Here is a 25,747-nt window from a genome sequence, read left to right as displayed (position 1 = left end):
GCGGTGTAATAACAAGCCTGGCTGTAATGGCTTTCTCTTAAGGGGTGTCTTGCCTCCATTTCCATGTCTGATGTTACTTATGTTTAAGTTTTAATTTTAATTGATATTTTGACTATGTTGATCCCTGAGATTTTGTGAAACCTTCCATTAAAAAACATACATATATTGAAAATATCAGACACAAAAACTTCTCCTTAATGTACCCAGAAATTAGATCTTATTAGTGCATGAAAACTTTATTCTAAAATCTCTCTCCATTAGTACCACAAACACACCAGACGATGTCAGAGAGAGGACTTCAGTTTGGGAAGAGTCAATGTCAGGAACTCAGATCCAAGTATTGCCTGAATAGAGGAAAGGAAGAGAGATGGAGGCACATATGAAGTGGGCTCATTGTGTATTGTGTAAGCTCATTGTTAGAAACAACATCTAAAAGAGAAACCCTGGATGGGGCACAGTGACTCACCCTGTAATCCTGGCACCTGGGAGCCTGAGGCTGGAAGGTTCTTTGAACTCAGGAGATTGAGACCAGCCTAAGCAAGAGTGAGACCCATCTCTATTTAAAAAAAAAAAAAATAGAAAAATTAGCCGGGTATTGCGGCAAATGTAGTCCCAGCTACTCAAGAGGCTGAGGCAGGTGGATTGCTGGAACCCAGAAGTTTGAGGTTGCTATGAGCTAGGCTGATATCACGACACTCTTACCTGGGCAATGGAGTGAGACTCTGTTTCAGAAAGAAAATTAAATAAATAAAGTAAAAGAGAAAGCCTTTGGATAACTGGTTTGAGATGGTAGAAGCTGGCTTATCCATCTTGGTCAATTCAATACAAAGATAAATAGCAGGGAAATTAAAGGAAAGGAGCAGAGATCATATATTTTAAATATCATCTGAGTTTTAAAATGTGTAGGCTGTCTGAATTTCTTCTACTATAGAAAATGAAGTGCTCTCAGCAACCCTAAGAAACTTAAAATGAGCGTGTGATCAGCCTAACCTATGGATTCAATCCTTGGAGCTTCCACCACAATGGTGAAGACCTGTTGGCTCCACGTGTTATCTCAGTGAGTAAGGCTTGCCTCTTTCTCAAGGGTCAGGCCAGGGACCAGGTGAGGTGGCACACTCCTATAATCCTAGCACTCTAGAAGGCCAAGGCAGGTGGATTGCTTGAGCTCAGGAGTTTGAGACCAGCCTGAGCAAGAGCAAGACCCCATCTCTACTAAAAGTAGAAAAACTAGCCAGGCATCATGGAGGGTGCCTGTAGTCTCAGCTACTAGGCAGACTGAAGCAGGAGGATCTCTGGAGCCCAAGAGTTTGAGGTTGCTGTGAGCTACAATGACATCATAGCACTCTATCCAGGGCATAGAGTGAGACTCTAGCCCTTCCCCCCCCCCAAAAAAAGAGTCAGGAAAATGCATTATATTGTAAATTTAGTGTCACATGCAGGGAAACTGTTTATAGCAGCCACTTATCACTGATATAGGTTAAGTACAAACAAGTGCTAAGTCACTATCATTATGTTCCATGTTGTCATCCATGCAACCTTGCAAAACTGTCCTATGGGCTGGTAAATTTTAGTACGTATTTACAAGGCTCTTTTGCAAGCAGAATGCCAAAGTGCAATTATTATACTAGTACTTAAATCAATAATTCTGTCTCTAAAATATTTAGATGAAAGTCAGCTTGTAATTCTGTCTCCAAGATATTTAGATGAAAGTCAGCATTATATGGAGGGCAGGAGGGGAAGATATAATTGAGTAGAAAAATATGGGAGAAGAGCATCAGTGTCCTTATTCTAACCCGTGCATTTGGAAAGAGACAGTAAAAGGAAGATTTACCCACACGGTGGCTTTAGTGACAAGTAAAGATAGCTTCCCTCCACGCTGTCAGTTTACACACGCTATTGTTTCAGCCCATGATGTTTTGTTTACTTTGGAAGGAAATATTTTACCCCCTCTGAGATAATTAATTTTTGTCAGCTTCACTGTTTATAAGGGAAACTGAGAAACTGTTAATTGAAATACAGAATGAGTCACTGTTTTCAGTAATTTTTGGCAGCATTCTAATTTGTGTCAATCCCAGCCTAATTATTAGATTTTTTTTTTCTTTTTTGGAAAAAAAGCATATTTGACTTTTCTCATGCTGAATTTTTTTCTTCCTCTTTCTCTCTTTTTTTCCTTTTCTGAAATATGTGCCATCGGACAAGGGTTATATGATTTATGGCAATGTGGGGTGAAAGACCAGCACATTTGAAATACCAGGAGGTTTATTGCCTGGCGCTTGGCTTTTCATGATAGCTCAATATTTAAGACTCCTAGAATGCAAGCTTCCTCCTTTCCCTGTTTCTACCCCCGCTCTGACTGGAAAATGCGCTTCTTGCAAAGACCTTTTAGCTGATATGAAGCCACAGTGCACGGCCCATCACTAATGATATCACTGAAGCACATTTCCCAGAAGCCATCGGGGAGAATTCATTTGGAAATCCAATTGAATGTCACTTGCAAAGGGCAGACTCCTCTAAGAGGTGAGCAGTCATGCATTCCTGAGTTGTTTGTTGTAAAGGCATTAATCACCGTGAACTCATTTACTCCTAACGTGAACACACGGCATTATTTCACAGGAATTCTGTTCCAAATGATCATGAACGTGCAAGATGGGAGCAGCTGATCGTAGGCTGGGTTAATAAAAGCTGGCAGATCAATGACCAGTATAATGGACCTGTTAATGGTTTTAGCTGCTGCAGAGTGAAGGCAGGCAGAGCCAAGGGGCTGTGAGGGGCAGACTGCCCCCTCTCCTTCCTGCCTGGGTGGCTGAGGGATGAAGAGAACATCCCTGTCAGTCATTGAGTGTCACCAATGCTCTGAGGTGGCCTCAGCTGGGCATGTAGGCAGCAGCTGTGGGCTGGGGACTGGGCCACAGGGTGACCTGGGAGGGCTCTGTACCTCATGGCGCACCACCTTAAAGACCACAGGCCAGATCCATCTAAGCACCTGCAGTTGCAGGTATCCAAGACCCGTGCCTTCACCCCACCCTGCCAGTGAGAGGAAAGTGACGGTCACACTGACCATAACAACAGCCACCACTGATGCTCCCCAGAGCTCTCCTAGGCCAAGGACTAAGCATATTACAATTACTTCCCTGCATCCTAGAGCAGCACCCCGGGGGGCACGTGCTGTTCATTGTCCCCATTTTATACCTGGGGAAATCAAAGTTCAGAGAGGTCTCGCGACCAGCTGAAGGTTAGATCCCACGCTGTGTGTGCCCTTAAACATCATGCTCCTTTATTGGAGGGAGAGACTCAGAAGCTGCAGCCTAACATCAGACCACAGAGAGATGCGAGGTGTGAGAGCGGGCCTGTGAGTGCCTCCATTTGTCTACCCAGCTGGTCAGTGTGCTCAGGACCAATCTTAGTCAGATTGTGTAAAAGCTGCAGTTTGTCTGCTGTGCTGTTCCTTCAAGATGTGGGGCACTCTGGGCTCTTAAGATTGCTTGTTGCTTTGCGCCACCTGCTTCAGCCATGACTGGGGCCCCCCAGGAAGTCCTCTCCACCTAGTGAGACCCTAAAGGCAAGACTTGGTCCCTCTCATCACACCCCTGTCCCTTGGACCTAGTCACATTTCTTGTCCTCTGGGGATGGTCGTCACCTCCTAGCTGTGCCCTGGCTAGCTTAGCTGGGCTGGGAGGAAGCCTCTGTCCCCTGAGCTATAAGGCTTATATGACTGACAGCAAAGGCCACTGGGAGCCAGTGCCCAGGGTTCCAGCCTGTCACTTGGCATAGAATCACAGTGACTTTCCCCGGCTCTGGAGACTGCTGTAGGTGACACTGCTGCCTTGGGGCTTAAGAACAGAAGACTGCAGGTGAAAGAGGCAGCCAGGAAATGAGAGGAACTTGGAGAGGAAGGGTGAAGGAGGAATGATGGCTGTAACCATAAACAGCACAAAATCCTAATGCCCTTCGATGTAACTGATAAACCTAGATGGAGGCAGAAGAGCTTTATAAATATTTTCAGTCAATGAACACACACTCCAGGGGCCCTTCCCTGGTCAGCTTCCACAAGGAAGGGGGGGACGGAGAGGGGGTGCGGCCCAGCACTATTTGCTTCTGAAAACGCCACTATTCCTAAGGATTTGTTTCCTTGATCGTATCATGTTAAAATATCTAGTTTTGAGGGTTTGGAAGATGTGAGGAGACAGATGGTTATGAGGAGGGGGTGATGCAGGGAAGGAGTGGGGAGGACGTAGGGGTTTCAGGGGGAGGCTCACGCATGCCCTCACACCCACCGCCCTCAGCAGGACTGAGTTCGGTTGTGTGGAGCTAAGTGCAGAGATGAGGTAAGACGTGTTCTCTGGCCCTCCAGAGCTTACAAATATACACCGTAAGTGCTAGACTACGTGGCACAGGATATAAATGCACTAGAATCGAGTGAGAGAAATTAGCAAGAGAAAAATTCAGAGACAGACTCATGGGGGATGGTGCTGGCTGCAAAGAACATAGGTGACTTGAACACCGGGAGAGGAGACACAGTGCTCTTCGGGCGAGGACGCAGGGACAGGAGTCTGGATGTGGGAGCCCACACACTGAGTCCAAAGGAGAGTGAAGGAGCAGCCTTGCTCTGGTGGAAGGGAAGATGTGTGTATACGTGTGCTCATGTGTGTGCATGTGTTTATGTATGCAAGTATACATGTGTGAGTGTGCGTGTTTATTGCATGGGTGTGTTTTTTAGGTGAGGGAAGCAGTGGACAATTAGCAGGACCAGAGAGGGTAATAGCACATTACAAAGAGCTTCAGCAGCCAGACAAAGGTATCTGGGACAGCCTGGCAGGAATAGGGAGACACTGTAGGTCCTGGGACATCGGAGGAGCACCAACCAAGCCAAGTTTTGGAATGTTTCATCTGGCAATGTGTAAGAAGGTGGATTGGGGGAGGGGAGAGAATTAGGGGCACTGTAGGCCCCAGGGCACCTGCTGCTCTGACTTGCCATCCTTTCTCCTACAGCACACTAGCATATTGCCCGTCTCATTGGTTGAAGTCATCCTCAGGCCGTATCACTATCCATCAAAGAAGATAGGACTCTCCTTGTTGGCTGCCAGTGCCCTTGCTTACATCAGTAGGTAAGAATTGCATAAAGAATGTCAACTTAGGTTTGTCATTCACAACCATACAAAGTGTATATGTTCCAGAAATGTGTGTTCTTTCAGAATCAATTTATCTTGGTGTAAATGGGGATTTAACTATCTTTGCATTCACAGGTAAGAAGGAATCTCATTATTGGGTTTCAATACTCATGTGCCTATACATACACACACACAGCAGGGCACTTTCTCATGTAGAAGTAATCATTGCAAAGCTACATGTCCTGCTTTCCCAAGAAAGTGTTGCTCTTTGGTTCTATTTGCAATTAAAATGGTTGAATGGCTGAACGATCTGTGAGGCATCTAAATATATTCCATCTAAAAAGGCATCTAGGGAGTGGAGTGTGCTAGGTTGGTCCACTTCCGCTGCCTATATCATCAGTACTTATATGCACCCACATCTGAAGTCAGAGGCATTTGGCTAATTGCATGAGTGATGATCTCCGTGGGCTGGTCTAGATTTCATCATTCATCCACCTGCAACACTCGTTCTCAGAAATGCTACTCTGTGACCTATAACCAAGGGCATATGCTGACCTTTCACCCAGTGACTTGGAAACCTCCTTTCTACTCTGCAGCCTTTTCATCTGGTCTCATGGCTTTCCTCCCCCTGAAAGGGTCATTCGAGTAAGGACCTGCAGATTGGAAGCTAATGACTGCTCCTTCTCTAGACTCATGAAAGCTATTCGTGTGAGTCTGTAGAATCCCCATGATCCCCATCTTGAGGGGAGTATAACTCAGTAACAGTGCTCTGTCAGGGACAGAAGCTGAGAGAATCATTCCAAAGCCCTTGGGCTCTGGCAGTGCTTATTTAATAGACTCCACCAGCCTTTGTCTTAAAGCAAATAAGTGATGCCCAGAACCCAGGTGCTGGTTCCTCCCCAGTCCTTCCTTCCTTTTGCAGTGTTCACTTGCAGGGAGGACAAGGACCAAAGGCCCCATTCTTGGCAAGGGAAAACATCCCCAGAAAAGAGGAAGAACAGAGAAATAAACTGAGCAAGGCAGAATAATAAGTTTAGCTAGCTTACCTTTAAACTAAAATTACTTGTCTGAGCAGTTTCTGCTTTCAGTGGAAGCCTGGCCTGTGAGGGATACAGCTTAGAAACACCCCTGCTGGGTCTGTAAGCACTCTGAAGAACAATGGCTGCAGCAGAAGCTGTGTACAAGCCCTGGGAAGGAACATTAACCAGGAGGACCCCTGCCGGGTCAACAGTCAACAACCTTCCAGGAGCAAGGTCCAACAGTCAACAACCTTCCCATTGTGGGAATTTGTATAATGGCCAGGGCAGAGACCAAGGGAACTGCTTACCCCAAGATGTGGGCAGGAGGGCTTATACCCTAACCAGAGAGGGAAATGCCTCAGGGTAGAGAGAAGGGGAACTGATACCACTGCATCTGCTCCACAGAGAAACTAGAGGGTTCTTACCTCCCCTAAGGGATCTGTGTGCATGACCACCAACAAGAAGCTGCTCCTAGACAAGGCTCAGGTTCCAGATTTCTCAAGGCTGCTTAAAGTTAATGATTATAGATAGAATAAGAACTAAACATGCTTACTCAGAGAAACTGCTGATGTTTTTACTCTCTTCCTCAGCTTATTCTTTCAGCTAAATGAGAAAATAGCCTTCAACAAAAGCTGGGTGGAACAAACACTCACGGCCATTCTTTGAAGTCCCACAAGAGAGTGGTGGTCGCCTGTGTCCCACCTTTGAAAATTCTATTCTGTGTGTCCTTTCTATCTCTCTCTGCTTTTAACTTTATTTTTCCTCAATCAATTGCCACTGGTTCCATAGGTCTTAAAGGTCCCTCCTAGGGTGGGACCCCAGCATCCACTCCCATCTTTCTGTACCCCTTTTCCCCAAGTGCCAACGTCCTTCTTACTTCTCCTGTCTTGAAGAAAGTGCTTGCCCAATACATCTGCCCTAAGACTTCAGTGCTGTACACTATTCTCCAGCCTCTGGGGCCTCTGCATTTTAACTAAGGACGCTTGTAGGGAGCAAGGTTTAAGCTGGAGACCTACTGGTAGTTGATGTCCAGAGCTCTGTCTTGAGAAGGATCCTGAGTCCCTACCAAGGAAATGTCATGTGATTGTTAAGCAGCACCTTTAAGCAGCATGAGAGTAGTATGTATACTGCATATTTGTCATATCTGAATTGACACTAAGGAATGAATGTCTAAAGGCAAAGTATCTGGGACTTGGATTGGGGTAAGACTATAGACTTTTTAAGATATTTTTTCTGTCATGTGTACTGAAGAGAAGTGAAATAGAAGCTGATTGGCTGTACACATGAATTTTTGTTGTTGTTGTACACATGAATTTGTACACTCTGTTTTCTGGTGGGCTTTATAAGTACTTTCTTGTCAAGTGTAATTTTGGAGTACATTTAAAGTTAGCCCCTTTGGCATATTAATGCTTTCTACCCAAGGAATTGAAAGTTGTATCAGTTCGCATGTCTGAACTTTGTTGTTCTTTTCGTCATTGGGGACCCAGAGAATGAAGAGCATGTGAGGCTATAGCCATTACTAGAGATGATTATAGTGGCTACAAAGATGAGAAGTAATGGCTGGGTGCTTGGCTGTCAGTACTTGGGTGTGTGTTCCAATCATACAGGGAACTGGGAGGCTAGAAAAAGAAGGTGCAGCCAGGTGGGAATGGAGATGGGTCCATCCTGTGTCCATCCAATTATTTATCAGTGTCAGGCACTGTGCTAAGCTACTGAGAATGCAGTGATATTCAAGAAATCTGCTGCCTTCAGAGACTGTCTAGAAAGGAGGAGTGCACACAATAGGAGGCAGGTGGTCAGACTGTAGCAGGGCTGAGGTACTGCAGGCACACACAAGGATGTTCAGGGCTGGCTTCCTAAAGGGAAGAGCTGTCTAAGCTGAGACCCCAAAATGAATATGAACAAGTCAAGAGAGACATGGAAAAGACTTTCAGACAGAGGAAAGTTTATCTGCAAAGATCTGGAGGCACTGAGGGTCTGGCTGAATTGGGGGACAGGGAAAAGTCAGGCTGTAAGTTCACTCCACAAGCTCAGATTTTTAAACCAAGTGCTTTCTGTGTAAATAGTTCACGCAGAGGAATGAATGATTTGTTATGGCTAATGTAAGAAATGTAATTGGAAAGATTATTCTGGTTGATGTGTGGAGATTAGGCAGAAGAGGATCGATAGAGGTAGGCCCATTGCTGGCACTTGTGGTAACTCAGGTAGGTTGATTTTAGGCAACTGATGATGACATCAATGAATCCACAAATAAAATCAGAGCATGTAATCAATGGGAAGTAACTTGGCAATTACCTGGCATTGGAAAGCTGAAGCTCCAGTGGGGTGCATGATGTGCCCAAAGTCCTAGGGTGGAGGTTGGGGTTGAAAGTAGCAAAGCTGGGGCTAAATCAAGTTAAACCAAAGTCTTCTTTTTCCAAATCTTTCCATGTGTTCACACGGTCAGGTATTTGTTCAACTCTCAGTGTGTGCAAAATCACTTGGCTAAATGCTGGATGGGTGGTCATGTGGGAAAGCTTGACCTACCCTCTGCACTCCAAAATCTTTCACAATGTTGTTCCCAGGTCTGTAATTATATTGGACACAAAAGTAACATGAAAGGAGGGAGTAGAGAGAAGGGACAGATACTTGTCACCAGCAAGAATGTGATTGGATGGGCCCCAATGCCCAGCAGGGAGCTATGGTCATTTGGGGTTTGGTTTTTATCACAAATGAGCAATACAAAATCAGCATTTGGTTATTTGCTAGAACAAATGAAATACATACACTTACATGAGGGCAGCATTTTATGTTGTCATGTTGATGGAAGCTGCCCTGTTAGGAGAGCTTGGACTCTTTGCTATCTGCTTTCTCCACCCTTGCACAGTGCGCTGGGGACCACAAACCCTCACAGCCACAGATGGCCATCAACAAATTCCATAAGCTGTGGATCTCCATGGAGATGTTTTAGGGTAGTGGCTATGGGTCAGCTGGTAAGTGTACCAATTTGGATAGTGAAATGGGGAAATGGCATAGTAGGAGTGAGGTAAAGAACATGGGCTCGGGCCAGAGGGAGCGTGAGAAACAAACATGAGTCAGAAAGAAAGGCAATAACTCTGAGCTGGAGAAGCATTTCACTGCCGAAGCCATGTTACAATGACCCAAAAATAGCCACCAAGACCATGGGGACCGCCTTACATGTGGTGCCTGCTTTTACTTATTTTTCAGTTTGCAAAATTGAAGGGCTGGCCCCCTAAGTAGGAAAATAAAACTCTGCAAAGTAGCAATGACTGCAAATCTTTCATTTCCTTTGGAAAGCATTAGTCACTTATAAATATGGTAGTTCACTCACTCCTCCCTTCCCTCTCACCCCAAAACACCTCACCTAGTTCTCTCTGAGGCAGTGTTAAGGAGGGAAAAAAATTAGAAATGTTCCTTCTGCTGTTTTTATTCATTTTTTATCAAACACATATTTCTCCTAAGGCTGGACCTGCTCAGAAAAACAAAGTCGTACATGGCCAACCCTCAGCCTGCAGGGGGTTTATACTTAATAAGTGAAGATGAGCCAAGCATACAAATTATGAGAACACAAGATGGGAAGTGATAAAATGTCATAAAAATTGCAAGGAGCCACAGGCCTACAGGGAAGGAAAAGCGTACTCAGCTGAGCAATGTGGGAAGGATGTCATAGAGGGCAGGCATTGGACCTGAGCCCTGAAGGAGGAGCAGAATGGGAGCTGCAAAAAATGGAGGATGTGAACAAAAGGAGCACAGTTCTAAGGCCAAGAGAGTGCATAAGGTATGAGAGCAGTGGGCAGTAATTCCCTTTAGCTGACCTCTTACAAAAGACTAATAGGAAAGACTGATAGCCTTGTAACTACACTCATGGAGGCTTATGGATGGCACCCTAGAGGAGGTGGTGTAGACAGCACACATCACAGACGATGGGAGCAGGTGCTGTTGCCCCTTTTTGTTGGTTTCCATGAGATGGAGGTGAGAATGAGCATTGTTAATAATTTGGCCAGAGAAGGATGCTTTAAAAGTTGATCTTAACAATGGCACTTAAAATGGATTGGAGTGACAAGAAATGGGAAACAAAACAATACAACAATAAAAATTAGCCCAAGTAATAAGTTATCTAGTTTAATCACGGTCTTATTCTTCACCCTAAAGGGGGTATTCCACATTAGGGTGCTTGGAGCACCCTTCTACCTGGCTGCAGGTGATCTTATCATGTAAGACCTCCATCCCTGAAGAATTCCAGTAATCAACTGAGTGCTCATGCATTCCTCTGTCACGCACTGTACAACCCATGTTGTACACTGTGCTGAGCATTGCTTTCCAGGTTCAGTAAGCCACAATCCACTGCTGATGCCAACACTGTCACTACCCGTTAGCCCCTTCTGTTGGTAGAAGTAGAGCAATGCTACCGGCCACAGTGACCCTTTCTCCCCAGTGTGCCTGGAGGGCACTATCACCCTGCTTTCCTTGACCGGAAACCTGCTGATGCCATAGGTGTCTCTGCTTGTGTGTAAGGTATTGCATGTCCAGAATGTCCCACAGATACCCATCTATCACCCAACCTCAGGGGAGACGTTTGTAAAGTTACTTCTCAATAGCAAATTCTATGAGGCCAGAAAGAAAATACTTTTCTTCTATACTATGCATTCAGGTGAGATCTTTTAGCAAAGCTTCCTGAGTTCCCAGGTATAACAATTCCTTTAAATTCATGTCTCTTTACAAATCCACACTCACATATCTCACTCTGAGAATACATTAAAAACAGCTAAGGACTGGACCAAGGTGAGGCAGAACCAGATACCTTGCCACATCAGCATCAGCAGTGCCCTCTTGCTCTTACCACTGTTCTATGAATTACTCCCTTGGGCATCACTACCTTTCCTAAAATACGACCTTCATCAAACACCATCCAGGTCAACCAGAGTTTTATAACCTTGAATGTCAGTCGTGAAGATTGGATTCTTAGCCCCATTTTCTATGGAAGGATTCCCTCATATAAATTAACATAGAAACATAAATAAAAGGAAGTCACAAACCACATCCTTATTGTCAATATTTGGGGTACAGCCCAACCAAGACGCAAATGGAAAAGGGAAGGAGGAGAGGAAATAGGAAAAGAAAGTGATATCTATACTTTTCATCCTTCTGGTCCAAACCTCAGCTCCTTTTCAACCAAAATGCTTGTAACATAAATTTGAAGTAGTATCAGTCAGAACAGGGTAACGTATAATCAGAAATGACAGACCTTCCTGAGACATATTGCTGAAGAAGCAGAATAGGTTTGTGGATTAGTTGATACATGTCAGACAAATGAAAATGAAAACTTAAGGATAATTCTAAGAATTTTAAGTTAGTGGACTGGAAAGATGATGATTCCACAAGTAGATGAAAATGAATTATGAAAGAATTCATTTTGAGTATAAGTAAAAAAAAAGTTAATTTAAAATCCCATATCTAGTTTCTATTCCCAAAATATTCTCGTTTAATTGGTTCAGGATATGTTTTGGGCATCAGAATTTCAAGGCAATTCTAAACTTCAGCCAAAGTTAAGAACCACCTGTCTGGAAGAACTTCCAGGTGGCAATGCAGACCTGGCTATCACCAGAGAGGTGGGACTGGGAGATCCAGGTAGTCGGAAGCTCCATGGTAGGAAGAGATTGCTGAAAAGACAGAGGAGAGAGAGAAGAGGGCAGAAGTGGGAAATAGATATGGGGGAAGTGCTGTCCTCTAAAGAAAGGTGGGGAAAAATGGCAGTAAAGTTGTCAAAGGACAATGGGATGATAGAAAACTAGGAAGATCAAGAACCCCATGGGCCCTAAGAGAGGAGGAAGCTTCAAACCAGGAGTGGTTTCAGGGAGGAGTTGGGCAACAGTTTTAAATACCATAAAGGGCTTGCTGCCCATGCTGAAGCCCACAGAACTCCCTTATCTGCTTATCTCTAACTCACAGACTTCTATGTTTCCCTACTGATAAGTTACAAAAGATATAAATTTCCTGGTAGCCATTTTGATGCTACAAGATTTGGAATGGGGAAATTCCAAAAGATCAACACTTAGCTGCCATTATCTACTTGGTTGGCCTTACACAGAAGGGATAGCTCAAGACAGCAGACAACTGCTCTTTGAACTGAGGGGCAGAACCATTGGCTTCTTCAAAGTATTAATAAAGTGAACATTAGATTAACCACAACTTGAAAGGCTATTGGGTGCATTTCTGGTTTAATTATTTCAGGATATGTCCTGGGCATTGGGATTTCAAGGCAATTCCAATCATCAGCTGAGGTTGAGAAACACCTACTTGGAAGAATTTACATTTGGCAATTCATACCTGGCTGTCTTTGGAGAAGTAGGGTTGGGGAGACCCAGGTAGTTGAACCCTTGTGGTGGTACGAGATTGGTGGAAAAAGAGAGGAAAGAGCAGCTGTGGTGGTCCTGGAGGGTCAGACAGCTGAGAGCTATAGCATTGTCCTACAGAGCCACCCCATTCACCTTAAAATATAAAGAATTGATTGTGTTCTGAGCACTTGGGAAACTAATGTGCATTGATAGACACAGCCCCTGCCCTTGCAAAGCTTCCAGGCTAATGAGAAAAACAATTAGATAAGTAACCAAGGCATGCTCCAGGGCAGAGGACAATGAACACCTAACTAAATGGGGCTGGAGAAAGATCTTTAGGAAACCTTTTCTAGAAAATGGATTTGAAGCATGAGTAAGATTCATCCGGGTCGGTGCCTGTGGCTCAGTGAGTAGGGCACTGGCCTCATATATCCAGGGTGGCAGGTTCAAACCCGGCCCCAGCCAAACTGCAACAAAAAAGTAGCCCGGTGTTGTGGTGGGTGCCTGTAGTCCCAGCTACTCGGGAGGCTGAGGCAAAAGAATTGCCTAAGCCCAAGAGTTGGAGGTTGCTATGAGCTGCTGTGTGATGCCATGGCACTCTACCAAAGGCAATAAAGTGAGACTCTGTCTCAAAAAAAAAAAAAAAATCAAGATTCATCTGGGAACAGAGCAAAGAGGAGGATGTTCCAGAAACCAAAAGATCAGAGGTGTTCCAACCAGAGACAACAATGGGGGTGAAGACCCAGAAACTGCAGAGTTTGGTTTGTTCCAGAAACAGAGGCATCCAATATGAATAGACTACAGATCTGCGATGGATGGGTGAGCACAGCAGGGCAGAGCAGTGGGGTGAGCAGTTGAGGCAATTTCCTAAACAGTGGTGATCCACTGGAAGCAGAGGAGTGCTAGGGACAGAGATTAATTTGAAAAGATTGGGGGGTTGGTGGCTGGCAGTATGGAGGGTGGGTTAAGAAAGGAGCAAGAAAGTACAGGGGGAAGATAATTACAGAAACCCAGATGAGATGAAGGAGTCTGCACTGGAGAGATGGAAGTTCATTGTAGATATGATTTTATGGGATCCTGTATGGGAGCAAGAGTGAGTGGAGAACTGACAGTTGATGAAGATGGAGGTCATGTTGAGTGCAAACTGCCCACCCTTCTCCATCCCACTGTCCCTGTCTGCCTCCTTCACTCCCTGCCAACCCCTCTCCTTAGTTCCTTCCTGCCTCCCTTCTCTCTTTCTTTTATTTTCTCTTTCTCTCTCTCTCTCTCTCTCTCCAGGCAAGCCATAAAGAAGTCACATAGCATCTGATATTGTGGCTCTCTTCTCTCCCATCTCTCTGCTGAGAACCCTTCATTAAATTACTAGCCTCTTGCCTCATGCTCTGTTTATATCTTCTTTACTTTTTCCACCATCATTTGCCACATCCATAACTTTCTTTGTGCTTTCTCTGCAAATATATATAATTTGTTAACTTACCTTGGGAACTTTTCTTTATGAGCCTTATGCTGAAAGAAACAAAAATGAAGTAAACAGAAACTTTCCAGACCTCTAGGGGCATGTCCTTATTTGCAGACTGTTTTACATAAATGTGCATGGGGAATTAGGAAGGCCCAATTTCAAATGTATAAAGTAAACAAAGTGAACTAAGTATTGTAACTAGTTTGGAGTGTGTTCAGATCTCCTTGCTGACCCTGTATCACTACCCTTAGCTACTTGGAGAAATTATTTTCTGCCCTTTATGCCTCCTCTGTCATGAGGGCCACCTGTAAAGGCACTGTGGGCACTGTGTCCATCCCTATAGAGTGCATCCATGAGATGCATGACCTGAAGGATTCCAATATTATCATAGTAATAATGATAATTATTGTGTTTTACAGTCACCTCATTGGTACTCTGGGAGGGGCATCAAGACAGGTTTGGGAGAGCAGTGTGGCAGCAACAGGCAGGGACTAGGGACCAAGAGCCAACATATATTCATATAATCCTGTGATTAGGACCTCCTTAGATTCTTTTACGTTATGGTAAAATACACATAATGTAAAATTTATCATTTTAATCATGTGTAAGTTCAGTGGCAGTAAGTGCATTCTCATGATTGTGGCGTCTCACTTTATCACCCCGCGTAGAGTGCTGTGGTGTCACAGCTCATAGCAACCTCCAACTCCTGGGCTTAGGCAATTCTCTTGCCTCAGCCTCCCGAGTAGCTGGGACTACAGGTGCTCACCACAATGCCTGGCTATTTTTCATTGTTGTTGCAGTTTGGCCAGGGCTGGGTTCAAACCTGATATGCCTGGTATATGTGGCTGGCACCCTACCCACCGAGCCACAGGCAATCAGGCAATCTGCCTGATTGCCAGAACTTTTTCATCTTCCCAAACAGAAACTCTGTGCCCATTAAACACTAACTCCCTGTCTCAATCCATTTTGTGTTGTTATGAAAGAATACCTGAGACTGGGTAATTTATAAAGAAGTTTATGTAGCTCATGGTTCTACAGGCTGAGAAGTTCAAGGGCACGGCACTGGCTCTGGCCAGGACTCTCATGCTGCCTCATATTGTAGTGAAGAAGGTCAAAGGGGGAAGCTGACACATGCAAAGAGGGAGAAACCTGGGGGTGGGAGGCTGTCCTGGATTTACAACAACCCACTCTCAAAGGATTAATTCCAATTCCGAGAGAACTCACTGCCATAAGAATACCACCAAACTGCTGATGAGGGATTTAGCCTCATAACTTGAACTCCTTCCACAAGGCTTCACCTCCCAACACAGCTGCAGCAGGCATCAAATTTCAACATGCTGGGGACAAACAAACCCTATCCCAAGCACAGCACTCAATATTTCCACCACACCCAACACTCAACAGCTACCATTCTGTTTTCTGTCTTTATATATTTGATACTCAAGATTCCTCATATAAGTAGAATCATATAACATGTGTCCTTTTTATTGGCTTATTTAACTTCGCATAATGTCTTCAAGATTGATTCATGTAGCATGACTCTGAATTCTATTTCTTTGTAATGTGTATGCATATGCTGCATTTTATTTATCTATGCATCCATCAATGGACATTCTGGTTGCTTCTACCTTTTGGCTAGTATAAATAATGCTGCTATAAACATGAGTGTGCAGATATCTCTTTGAGTCCCTCTTCTCCATTCTTTTTGGGTATGTACCCAGAAGTGGAATTGCTGGATCATATGGAATTCTATTTTAGTTTTTTGAGGAACTGCCCTACAGTTTTCCACAGCAGATGCACTATTATACATTCCCACCAAAAGTGCACAGGGTTCCAATGTCTCCATATTCTTGCTAACCCTTGTTTTCTGGGTTTTTTTTTTTTCAAGTGACTCTTATAATGGGGTAGGAGGCAATATTTTATTGTGGTTTTGATTTTCATTTCTCTAGTTGTTAGTGATGTTGAACATCCTTTTATGTATTTCTTAACCATTTATACATCTTGTCTATAGAATGTTCATCCATGTTTTAGCCCATTTTTAATTGGGTTGTTTGGGTTTTGTTTTTCTTGTTGATTTATAGGAGATTTTGTAATGTACTCTGGATATTAACCTTTTATTTGATATATGTTAACAAATACTGTTTCCCATTCCATGGGTTGCCTTTTCATCCTGTTGATTGTGTCCTTTGCTGTCCAGAGATGTCACCTTAAATTGTACAGCCAACGTGCCTCCCTCACCCCATCCTACTCCTGGGCCTGGAAATTAGTCTTTATCTCTTCCACAAGACATTTAACAAACTTAAAGCATTTGAAATAACAGAGATCACACTTGAGTTTCTGAAAGTTTAATTAAGCATAGAATTTCATTTCTCCATGTGAATTCCTTTGACAACCTGGGACATCCATGTTTAAATCCTGTTTCTGAAGCATAACCTAACCTATCCTAATTGTTACAAGAGATCACCAGCTTCAAAGAAGGTTTTCTAAGAACATTCCCATGTACCTTTCCTCAGTAGAGAGAGAAGCTTTTGAACTCTTGTCAAATAATTACCATGTGGCAGGCACTGTTTTGTGTAGTTTACACATGGTATCTTCCTTAATCTTTACAACAGCCTTAGAAGGTGCATGCTGTTTGGGTCCCCACCTTACCCATGAGGGGAGGGGGACAGAAATATTGAATACATTTGCTGAAGGTAAGAAAGCTAATAGGTGGCAGAGCTAGGATTTGAAGCACAGAAGTCTGGTTCCAGATTCTGTGCTTTTAACGAATTATGAACTGTAGCTGATGCATTATCTTCCCCACATTTAATTTTTAAAAGTTATTTCAGACATTGGCACCTTCCAGTGCAGTTAGTTTCCAGAAAACTGCATTTTTAGGCTTCACTTGGACAACTTGCCTCCTCTCCTAGCATTTCTTTTTCTTCTCTTGGCTTACAGAAGTGACTTACAGTCTGCTCCCCCTCCCTGCCGTAAGCAAGATCTGAGCCTTCCTATAAACCTATCCATTCCTGCTTAACATTCTTTTCATGGCTTTATGCATGAAAGAAAATCAAGGCCAATAATTAATCCCTGCCCTATTGGATTAGACCAATAATGCTTCATCTCTGCCCCTTCTGTCCCAGCAGATTTGGGGAGCTAATGGAAAGCTGCACCTGACCCTCAGGTACAAAGAAAAATCAAACCCCACTTCTCTGGCTGAGAGCCAGCAGTTGGATGCCATCTTAGCAGGTTCAAAGTCTCGCTGTGCCTTACCTCCAAGGGGAAGTGACAATTCATGTTCTTACATACTGCTTTTGGCCAATGATATGTTTTATGTTCTCCTACATTTTTTTCACCAATGTTGAATTTGAATAGATTAGGTAAAACAGGCCAGCCTGGCCAATCCCATGAAGCAACATGTCTTACTGAATCAGGTCGGCTTACCCGAAAAACTCATTTTATAGGTTTGTGGGAATAACTCAGCTGTTGGCAAATGTCCCTGATGGCTTTTTCTCACCTGCCTGGGCTCCAGTATCTTGCTGATTCTGATGAGAAAATGTCTTGTTTTTTTCTTCCTGCCCTAATCACTGTGACTTTTTTTCCTGCAGGGTCCTGTGGCACCACACTAAGACGGGTACCTGGGTATATCCTGTGTTCGAAAAACTCAGCCCTCTGGGTCTGGCAACCTTCTTCTTTCTCAGCTACATCTTTACTGCCAACCTGTATCTACTTGGAGAGAAGCTCAATCACTGGAAATGGGGTCAGTGTATTTCTCAAGTCTTATTACAAATGCATTTCATCTTTGCCCTTTCTACATTCCTCCTGGACACAGAAAGAAAAGTTAGTCCAAAGCAGAAGGCAATGATACTTAATACTTTTATCCAAAGGACTCAGGTTCTAACAAAGCAGGCAAGGGAAAACCTGGGAGAAGTTGGCACTTTTTCAAAAGATCCTATTCAATTACATCCCCCCCCCCAACAACAAATACCTCATTTAAGTTTGAAGCTAAGAATAATCTTGTTAAAAAAACTTAGAGACCCAGAGAACGAGGTATTGCCATCCCTAGTATAAAGAAAGATGATTGAGGTCTTTCCCGCATGTCCTACCCAAATGAGGGCTCCAGGGACATAAGCTGTTAAAATGCCAAGGTTGCCTTTTGGAATGAGTCCAGAGGACCCTCTTAGCTCTTCCAACCTCAACAGAGCATCCTTGATGAGTTCCCATGCCGCCTCCGTTAGGCTGCTTTTCAACCTTTAGTAAAGCATCTACCAGACAAAAATCACATCCTATATTTGAGATTGGAGTTCTCATTCAGAGTCTTGGGCAATGAGAATATGTCAGTAAGCTAAGCTTTCTAATTATAGGTGGGTAGATGATGTTGCTTCTTCATCAGAAAAAAAAAAAAATCATATAACTTCAGTTGATTTTAAAATGGAAGGCTTTATTCTCTCCCCACTTCCTCTCTCCCCATCCTTTCCCCAGAATATTTTTTTGTTGTCAAAAAAGTAACTACCAGAAGCCAGGTTGCAAAATACCCGTGAATTTTTCTTTCTCCAAGAAGAAGTACAGGAACTCTACCCTGATTTTGTATGGAAGGAAGGCAAGGAGTTCCACCCAGCCCCACACATCACTCGCCCACATACCATTCTGCCTCTATCAAAATAGAGACAGCAGAAGTGCCATCTTCCGCCCAATCTATGAACTGGTGTGAAAACATAAGTCCGCATATGCAAAAAACCTGACAATTTCAGAAGGTTCAGTACCAGAGTGTGTATTTCTGAGAGGAAGCTGAGACTCTGGAGAAATAAGCATGTAACTTGGATTTGTCACGTGCTTTCTCCTCCTGGAGAATTTGACTGGTTAAGGAAGTCTCAAAGGCAAAATTCTTTTTGAAAGCAAACACTTACAAAATGGAATATTAAAAATTACTCCCCATACCAGGATTCCAAATTACAGGAAATTATCCAGAAAAAAAAAATGTGTTGACATTTCATATGTGTTGACATCTAATTCTAACTAGTTTTGGCTCCTTGAAGTTCTGGGTGAAGATTTCTGATCCCATTCCCCGAGATCTATATTAGAAAAAAAAAAGGAAAGAAAGAAACTAAGCTATTAGAAATTTGGCAATTACAAGAAGTATAGAGAAAAACTTGAGTACTTAGAGCTCAGAGGATGATACCTTTTAAAATCAATGGTACAGAGTTCAATGATATATTAAGTTAATTTTTAAACTGTTACTCTACAGCAAATCTTAAACATCCATTGAATTAAAAAATAAAATTTTCACTGTATTTGTTATTATTGAATTCACTATTTTCAGCAGAGAGCTCTTCCTGTAAGCCTCATTGCTTCAGTACTATATCCCATTTTTTACAACTAGGTCCCAACGCGCAAATAAGGCAGCATCAACATTGGACGCTCATCAATATCATGCGTATGTAAATGTTCATGTGAGTGACAGAGACTGTTGTGACTATGTGTGCAAATTAAGAGAGTTGATGACACCCTCAGGAGCTTATGATGAAATAGGAGGTCAGGTTAGTCAAGGCCAGAATGTGTTAGAATGTGTTAGAATCTCTGCTTCTGAACTCCTGAGACACAGTGTGGTCCAGCTGAAAGTCACCATCCAAGCAATAACTAGTCAAGAATATGAAGAGGAATATCAGTTAAGCTCCATTAAATGTGCCAGATGTCTTTCCAGCAGTAGTCCTCCACCATGGGCTCCCATCATAGAAACACTGGGGGAGTTTCAAAAGTGTGGATTCCCAGACCCACCCCCACACCAATTAAATACTTGTCTCTGGATACTGTGACTTGACATGGGGCCTTTTTAAAGCTCCCAGTGGTTTAAATTTGCAGCCGGGGTTAATAGCCACTGGCACAGAGCAATGCTTCCAAAATCTGTATAGGCCTCTGGATTTTGTTAAACGAGAATCTTGGGGAACCTGGGGCTCTCATTAAAATGTAGATTCTTGTTCAGTGGATCTGGGATTCTGCCCTTCTAACGTGTGCCCCAGAGATACTGAGGCTGCTGGTGTGAGGACAAGCTCATCTATACCCATAAGTGCACTGTGCAGTGTGACATTCTCCCAAATCAGCTGCTGGACTGCGAAGGGTGTTGGTGATCAGGGCCACAGTTGCTGAATGTCTACTCACTTTTCTCCTCCTTTCCTGTTGGTGGGTAAATATGAAGAGGACAGCCAGAAGGACAGTAATAAGAAATGTTCCTAGGCTCACTTGAACATTGAACTTGAAAAGTAGGTGACAACCCTCTTCTAGGGCATGAAGTTGTAGGCAAGTGACTTTGAACATGGGAGAGGCAGATGCTGTCATGGCCCTCAGAAAGGTCCTCCAAGAAGATACTGAGGCTCAAATAGCTCTCAAGAGGTTCTACAGGACACCCCGTCTGATCTGGTATTGGCAAAATCCCTGCCCTATGCTGCCTTTATGTGTCATGGAACAGAGGGTTAAACATGGAGTCAGTTATTGGGACCAGTCACCCACCCAGAAAGATTCCACTTCTACCTTTTTAGACAGAGTTAGATGGGACATTGGCTTTAAATAATGGTAGAAATAGGCAGCAGGGAGTAGTTCTAACACATCATTGTAAGCTTGGCACACCATCTCTGAATTTATAGGAATGCCCCAGGTGAATTCTTTTCCACCCTGGTTGGGGGATCCAGCAGGACATCCCATCAGGGGCCCCCTTCTCTGCCACTTATGTGCTAAATTTTTGTTTCCCCTCTCACCCCCTTGGTTGATAGGACACAAGGATGCTGATGCTCTGACACACGTCCCTCAGGAAGAGAAAACCAAGCCATAGTCAATATCAGGCCCAGAGAGGGCCTAGCACCTCCAGGCCCAAACAGCAGAGAGGGCTGCAGAGACATGGGTTTACCCAGGCCCATCACCTCCTTCTTGACTTCAGGACTAGAGAGTTCCTGAGGGCCAGGTGCCAGCAGTCAGGCTATCATTTGTCAGGGCCCAAGACCATAGATCCTTCTGCTCCTAAGGACAGTTTTTAAGCTGAAAATTCCAGTCTAGCCAAGTACCTTTGTGATGGTGTCTTGGATAGAATGTCATTAAAAACCTTCCCTTCGTTATTTGCCACAGACTAGGTTTTTTTAAAGGTGATTCGATTTTTGAAAGCTGCCTAGAGGCCCCTAGTCTACCTCTTTGGTTTTATCCATAAAGAAATTATGGTAAGGTCTCTCTTCCATATTATCCCTGATCATTTCATTACAAGAAAATTTTATCATGAGCTGACTCCATGCGTTCTTCTAAAGCCTGGTCTCCACTGGAGAAGCATTTAGTTAATAACAAAAATATGTCTCCTTTTGGCTTTTTCTGTCCTAACTTTGTCTCCATAAGCTCAAAGGGAATCCACTCTGCATTATTCTTTCTTCCTCTTTTTTTTGCCTCTTTCCCTGCCAGAATTTCCCCAGCCAGCCCTCAGCTTCATCACCTCTCTGGACTTCTGCAATGTGGACTTAATGCTCTTCAATGCTCAAAGTTCATTCCTCTAACACCTCATGTCCCCCCAACCATCTGCATTCTTGCCCTTCTTCAAAGCAGTCCACTGAAACTAGATAAATGTTCTCTAAATTTTCAACTCAAAGGCTAGCAGTAGCTTTTGTGATTATAGATGCATAGATATAAACCTTTGGGAGCATTATGTCTTAATTTATCCTGTGTTTTAACTAGGAATAAGAAGGTATATAATTATATATGGCATCCATAGTGATGTTGATTGAAACAATGGTTTCTTTGCCTTACTAGTAGAAACTATTTGGATCTTGCACAGATGAACATTAAATGCTTGGCCTAAAATATCTCTAGCCTTCAGTATTATCTGACAGAGAGAATAAAGAAAGGACTAAAACAAGTCAGGTCTGGTGGACCCAACTCCCTAGCTGCCAACTAGGAACGTTCCACTGGGAAAAACTCTCCCTGATCAAGAAAACAATTACAACAAACAACATTATTTACCAATCAGAGTTTAAAAATTATTGTGTGGATTTTTTTTGGGTAAGATACATGGTCTGTTACTAAGTCAATGGTCCCCTTCTCTTCAGCTGTGCACTAAGGAAACACAGTCAGAGAGAAATTGTGAAGAGTCAAAAGATGGTTAGAAATAGCTCAGCTCTATGACATTTCAAGATTAAGAATCCAGCCTTTGTTCCCACCTACTAGAAGTAAAAACATGATTTATGAGATATTCATACCAGGTGTGAATAAAACGGCATACTATGTAGAGTAAAATGACTGTGGGAGGTACTCACAGGGACCCATTTAGGGCCACTGCCTTCTCTAGCACACTGGCAGGTGTGTGGGAATTCCTTACTGTGGCACCTAGCTACTGGGTCTTGGATGGGAGATTCTGACCCAGCTGAAGAAGCTGCCTGCTCTCCTGCCTCAACACAACTTCCCAACACCACTGCTGCTCCTGGGATGCTTCTCTCCGAGCCTTGGCACTTGGGGTTGAAGGAGTTATGACTACAGTTAGACTCGAGGGCCTGGGTGTTGGAAAACACTATGGATAAAGGAAGTTTTAGACTGATGGCAGGGGGCACAAATTTGAGAAGTTTACAAGTTCCAACAATCAGGTTCATGAACTCATCCTAGAAAAAAGTGCTACACACCTCAGTGCAGAACGTCACTATGGTCACCTTTGAAGTACTCCCCTTGGGAAGTTAGGCACTGACACCAGGATGTAGTCCACTCTTCAAGGCACTTTTAGAGCTCTATTTCTGGAATGGCTATCAGAGCTGTCATTGTACAAGTTTGTGAACTCGTCTGAGGGAAAGTGCTACATACCTCATCACTGAAGATCACTATGTTTACCAGATGGCCGAGGGGAGTACTGAGAAGGTGGCTGTAGTGATACCCAGAAATGAGGAATGTAGTACTTCTAGAATGAGTTCGCAAACTTAATTGTCGGACCTCATATACTGACCACACTCTTGGATATGAGAAAATTAACTGGTTACTTAGTTGAGAAGGAATTCATGAAAGGCCTAAAATAGACACTGCAGAAAAGAGAAGGCACTGTGATCGTGCTTATGCACCTGACTTAGAGAAGACCTAACCAGGAAGGGGAGGGTTCTCATGAGAAATGGAAAGTAAATGGACACATCCATGAAAAGAGCTGACACCTGTAAAACCGGTGGGTGAGCAGTAAGCCTTCACTGCACGGGTTGGGGCAGACCAGATTGATGAGGACTAGAAGAAGGGAGAGGTCTAATCTTAAAATTGTGGAGAGAGAGCAATACAAGGACAGCCATGCGGACACATGAGCAAGGGATAGTTGTCCTAGGAAATCAGCATGGTAAGGGGCTGCTAGTGGGACTTCAAGTCACCAGTCACTATGATCTCAGAAAAGGGGAATTCCAGAAAAATGAAATCAGTAGAGGCTATTTAATATTTACTGTTAGGCATTGAATTGACGGAGGTGGCAGGCTTTGAAGGGTGAGATGTAGAAGTAGGTGTGTGAGTAGACTGTGGTAATACCAAACCCAGAATTACCAAAGCTCTCCCTTCTGGAAGGGAGAAGACACTGAGTTGAGAAAAATTTTCAAAGTAGGATTGATAGTATTTGGCAATAAGCATAAAGGAAAATGAGCTAATGAGATTTTATCAATTTCAGAGCTTACACAAAGATTTATGATCATTAAATATGGAGGTACCAATATGTTGGCTCAACAGAAGGCATACTAGAGATGGAATGCTATAATTTCAATGAATAATGCCCCTCTAATGAGCTTACTAAAAACTAATCCATATGCCAGTACTTTTCCACCCAGGCTGATAAATTGATTTGGTGAGGGGTCATAGAATGACCCCAATTAGGTGAACACTCACTCTTCTGTTTCCTCTCTAATTTGATACGCTCTCTTCCTCTCCATCTGCAAAGTCTCAATGTTTGCTGATGGATGGAGTGCAGCCTGCAGACACTTGCCCAGAGTGACAGCCAGATGCCTCATATTCAATCTGCAGAGCTACATAAGGCAAGCAGCATGTCTGGGTACCTGGCTAGCTGGGAGCTGAGCATGAAAGGAGGCCGGCAGGATTGTTCCTTGTCTGTGCCGTAGGGGCAAATGTTTTTCAAAACTCCTCAAAGTACATCTTCTCACCTTGGGGAAAGTGTGCTTGACTTTCCACTGTCCCAAATAAGAGTCATCTCTAGCTACCCGAAAATACCCAATAGGAAACCACTGAAGCCTGAGGTCTGTCTCTGCTCTTGTTTGTACAGGTGACATGATGCAGCCACAGAAAAAGAGGAAATGATCGCATGCTGTTTTCCAAGAACTAAGAAGGAAGAAAACATGAAAGCTTTTTCTCATCTTTTTTTCTTTTTTTCTAGAATGAGGGAGGTGGTAGAGGTAGAAAAGACAGGGAGTGGTATTTACGTTTAATAAGAGTGTTATGAAAATAGCTTCATTTGAGCACTGTTGGGGTTGTAAAAGGTTAACTGCACAAACCTAAAACTACTCCTGCTGTCTCAGAATTTGTCTCACCTTGATGGAGGATGGTCTCTGGTTAAAATCTGAACAAAAGCTAAAGAAACTCATGTAAACTTGGTGGTCCAGGATATTTAGAGACAAAAGAACTTAGGGTCCTTCAGACGCTTCAATTTATAGAGGAGGATGCTGAGGACCTAAAGGAGAAATTACCTGCATGAAGCAAAAGAGTTAGTTGGGGTCAAAGCCGAGACAATGCTTCTGTCTCTTAGATTTCCTAACTCCCAGTCCTAGGCCATTGTTCATAATTTCAACTTCTCTTAAAAAAAAAAAAAAAAACACTTTAGTAAGCTAGTTATTATGTGGATTACTCATTCATTCTTATTCGTCAAGCTAGAAATATAGGGAAATGGCTGCTACTGAATTCATCTGTCTACCTGGAAATTATTTGGGGTGATTAAAAAGTAAGTTATAAAAAATATTGGGAAATCTGTCCCTCTTGGGAGCAAACATTTGAGCAGGTCTAAACATTGAACATAGTGACCGTGCCAAACTCTTCCATTCCAATATCGATTAATTTGTCAAATACATGTTGGACTTTTACTTGGAGAAGGCTCTGGTTGAGAAGTAAAGTGATTATCGAGGCTGCTGAGATTGCATGGGTACAGAGCACTTTGGGGAGTGTGTGGTTTAACAAAACTGATTGTCAGGTGATAAATAAGGATTTCTAAACCTTGTTTTGATTTTCCTAGTAGTTTTTTTCCTGGCTTTTAATTGTAGGCACATTAAAAAGAAAACACTAATGACAAATATTTAATGGTGGGTAAATGTATTTGGCTCTATTCATGTGTTCACCAGGCTCACATGGGCCGGAGTGTGGACACTGGAGTAAATTGTACCTGAGCTTCCCAACCTAACACCATGCAGGAGAAATTTGGCAAAAAAGGACACTAAGAGCAATCTTGAAGGATTGGAAAAGAGGGCAGGTATCTCAATAGGGAAGGCAGAGGCAGAGAACAGTGTCTCACGTCTGTGATCTTAGTACTCTGGGAGGTCAAGGCAGATGGATTGCTTGAGCTCAAGAGTTCAAGACCAACTTGAGCAAGAGCAAGACCCACTCTCTAGAAAATAGCTGGGCATTGTGGCAGGCATCTATAGTCCCAGCTACTCAGGAGGCTGAGGCAAGAGGATCACTTAAGAAGAAGAATTTGAGGTTGCTATGAGCTCTGATGCCACAGCACTCTACCAAGGGCTACAAAGTGAGACTCTGTCTTGAAAAAAAAAATAGGGAAGACAACGGGAAGGCCAGGGAAGGTGCTGAAAAATGCTCAAGCCCTACTCCTTTTCCACTATTCTATTTATATGAGCCTCAAGTCTTTCCCGGGTA

General features: G+C 43.3%; 1 protein-coding gene across 1 annotated transcript in view; it reads left to right on the top strand.

Moving 5' to 3' along the window:
- The window catches only part of ADTRP (androgen dependent TFPI regulating protein), a 61,403-nt gene extending 37,216 nt beyond the window's left edge, over positions 1–24,187 (top strand). Inside the window, exons 4-6 of the mRNA XM_003788308.1 lie at positions 4,990–5,105; positions 17,509–17,660; positions 24,153–24,187. Coding sequence (XP_003788356.1) covers positions 4,990–5,105; positions 17,509–17,660; positions 24,153–24,187 — 303 coding nt within the window. The remainder of the gene's footprint in view (positions 1–4,989; positions 5,106–17,508; positions 17,661–24,152) is intronic.
- Positions 24,188–25,747: the final 1,560 nt, after the last annotated feature.

The sequence above is a fragment of the Otolemur garnettii genome, unplaced genomic scaffold (genome assembly GCF_000181295.1).
Source record: "Otolemur garnettii isolate 467f Iridium unplaced genomic scaffold, OtoGar3 scaffold00026, whole genome shotgun sequence".
Lineage (NCBI taxonomy): Eukaryota > Metazoa > Chordata > Mammalia > Primates > Galagidae > Otolemur > Otolemur garnettii.
Note: the sequence above shows the minus strand (reverse complement) of the source record. Positions and strands in the feature narration are given on the sequence as shown.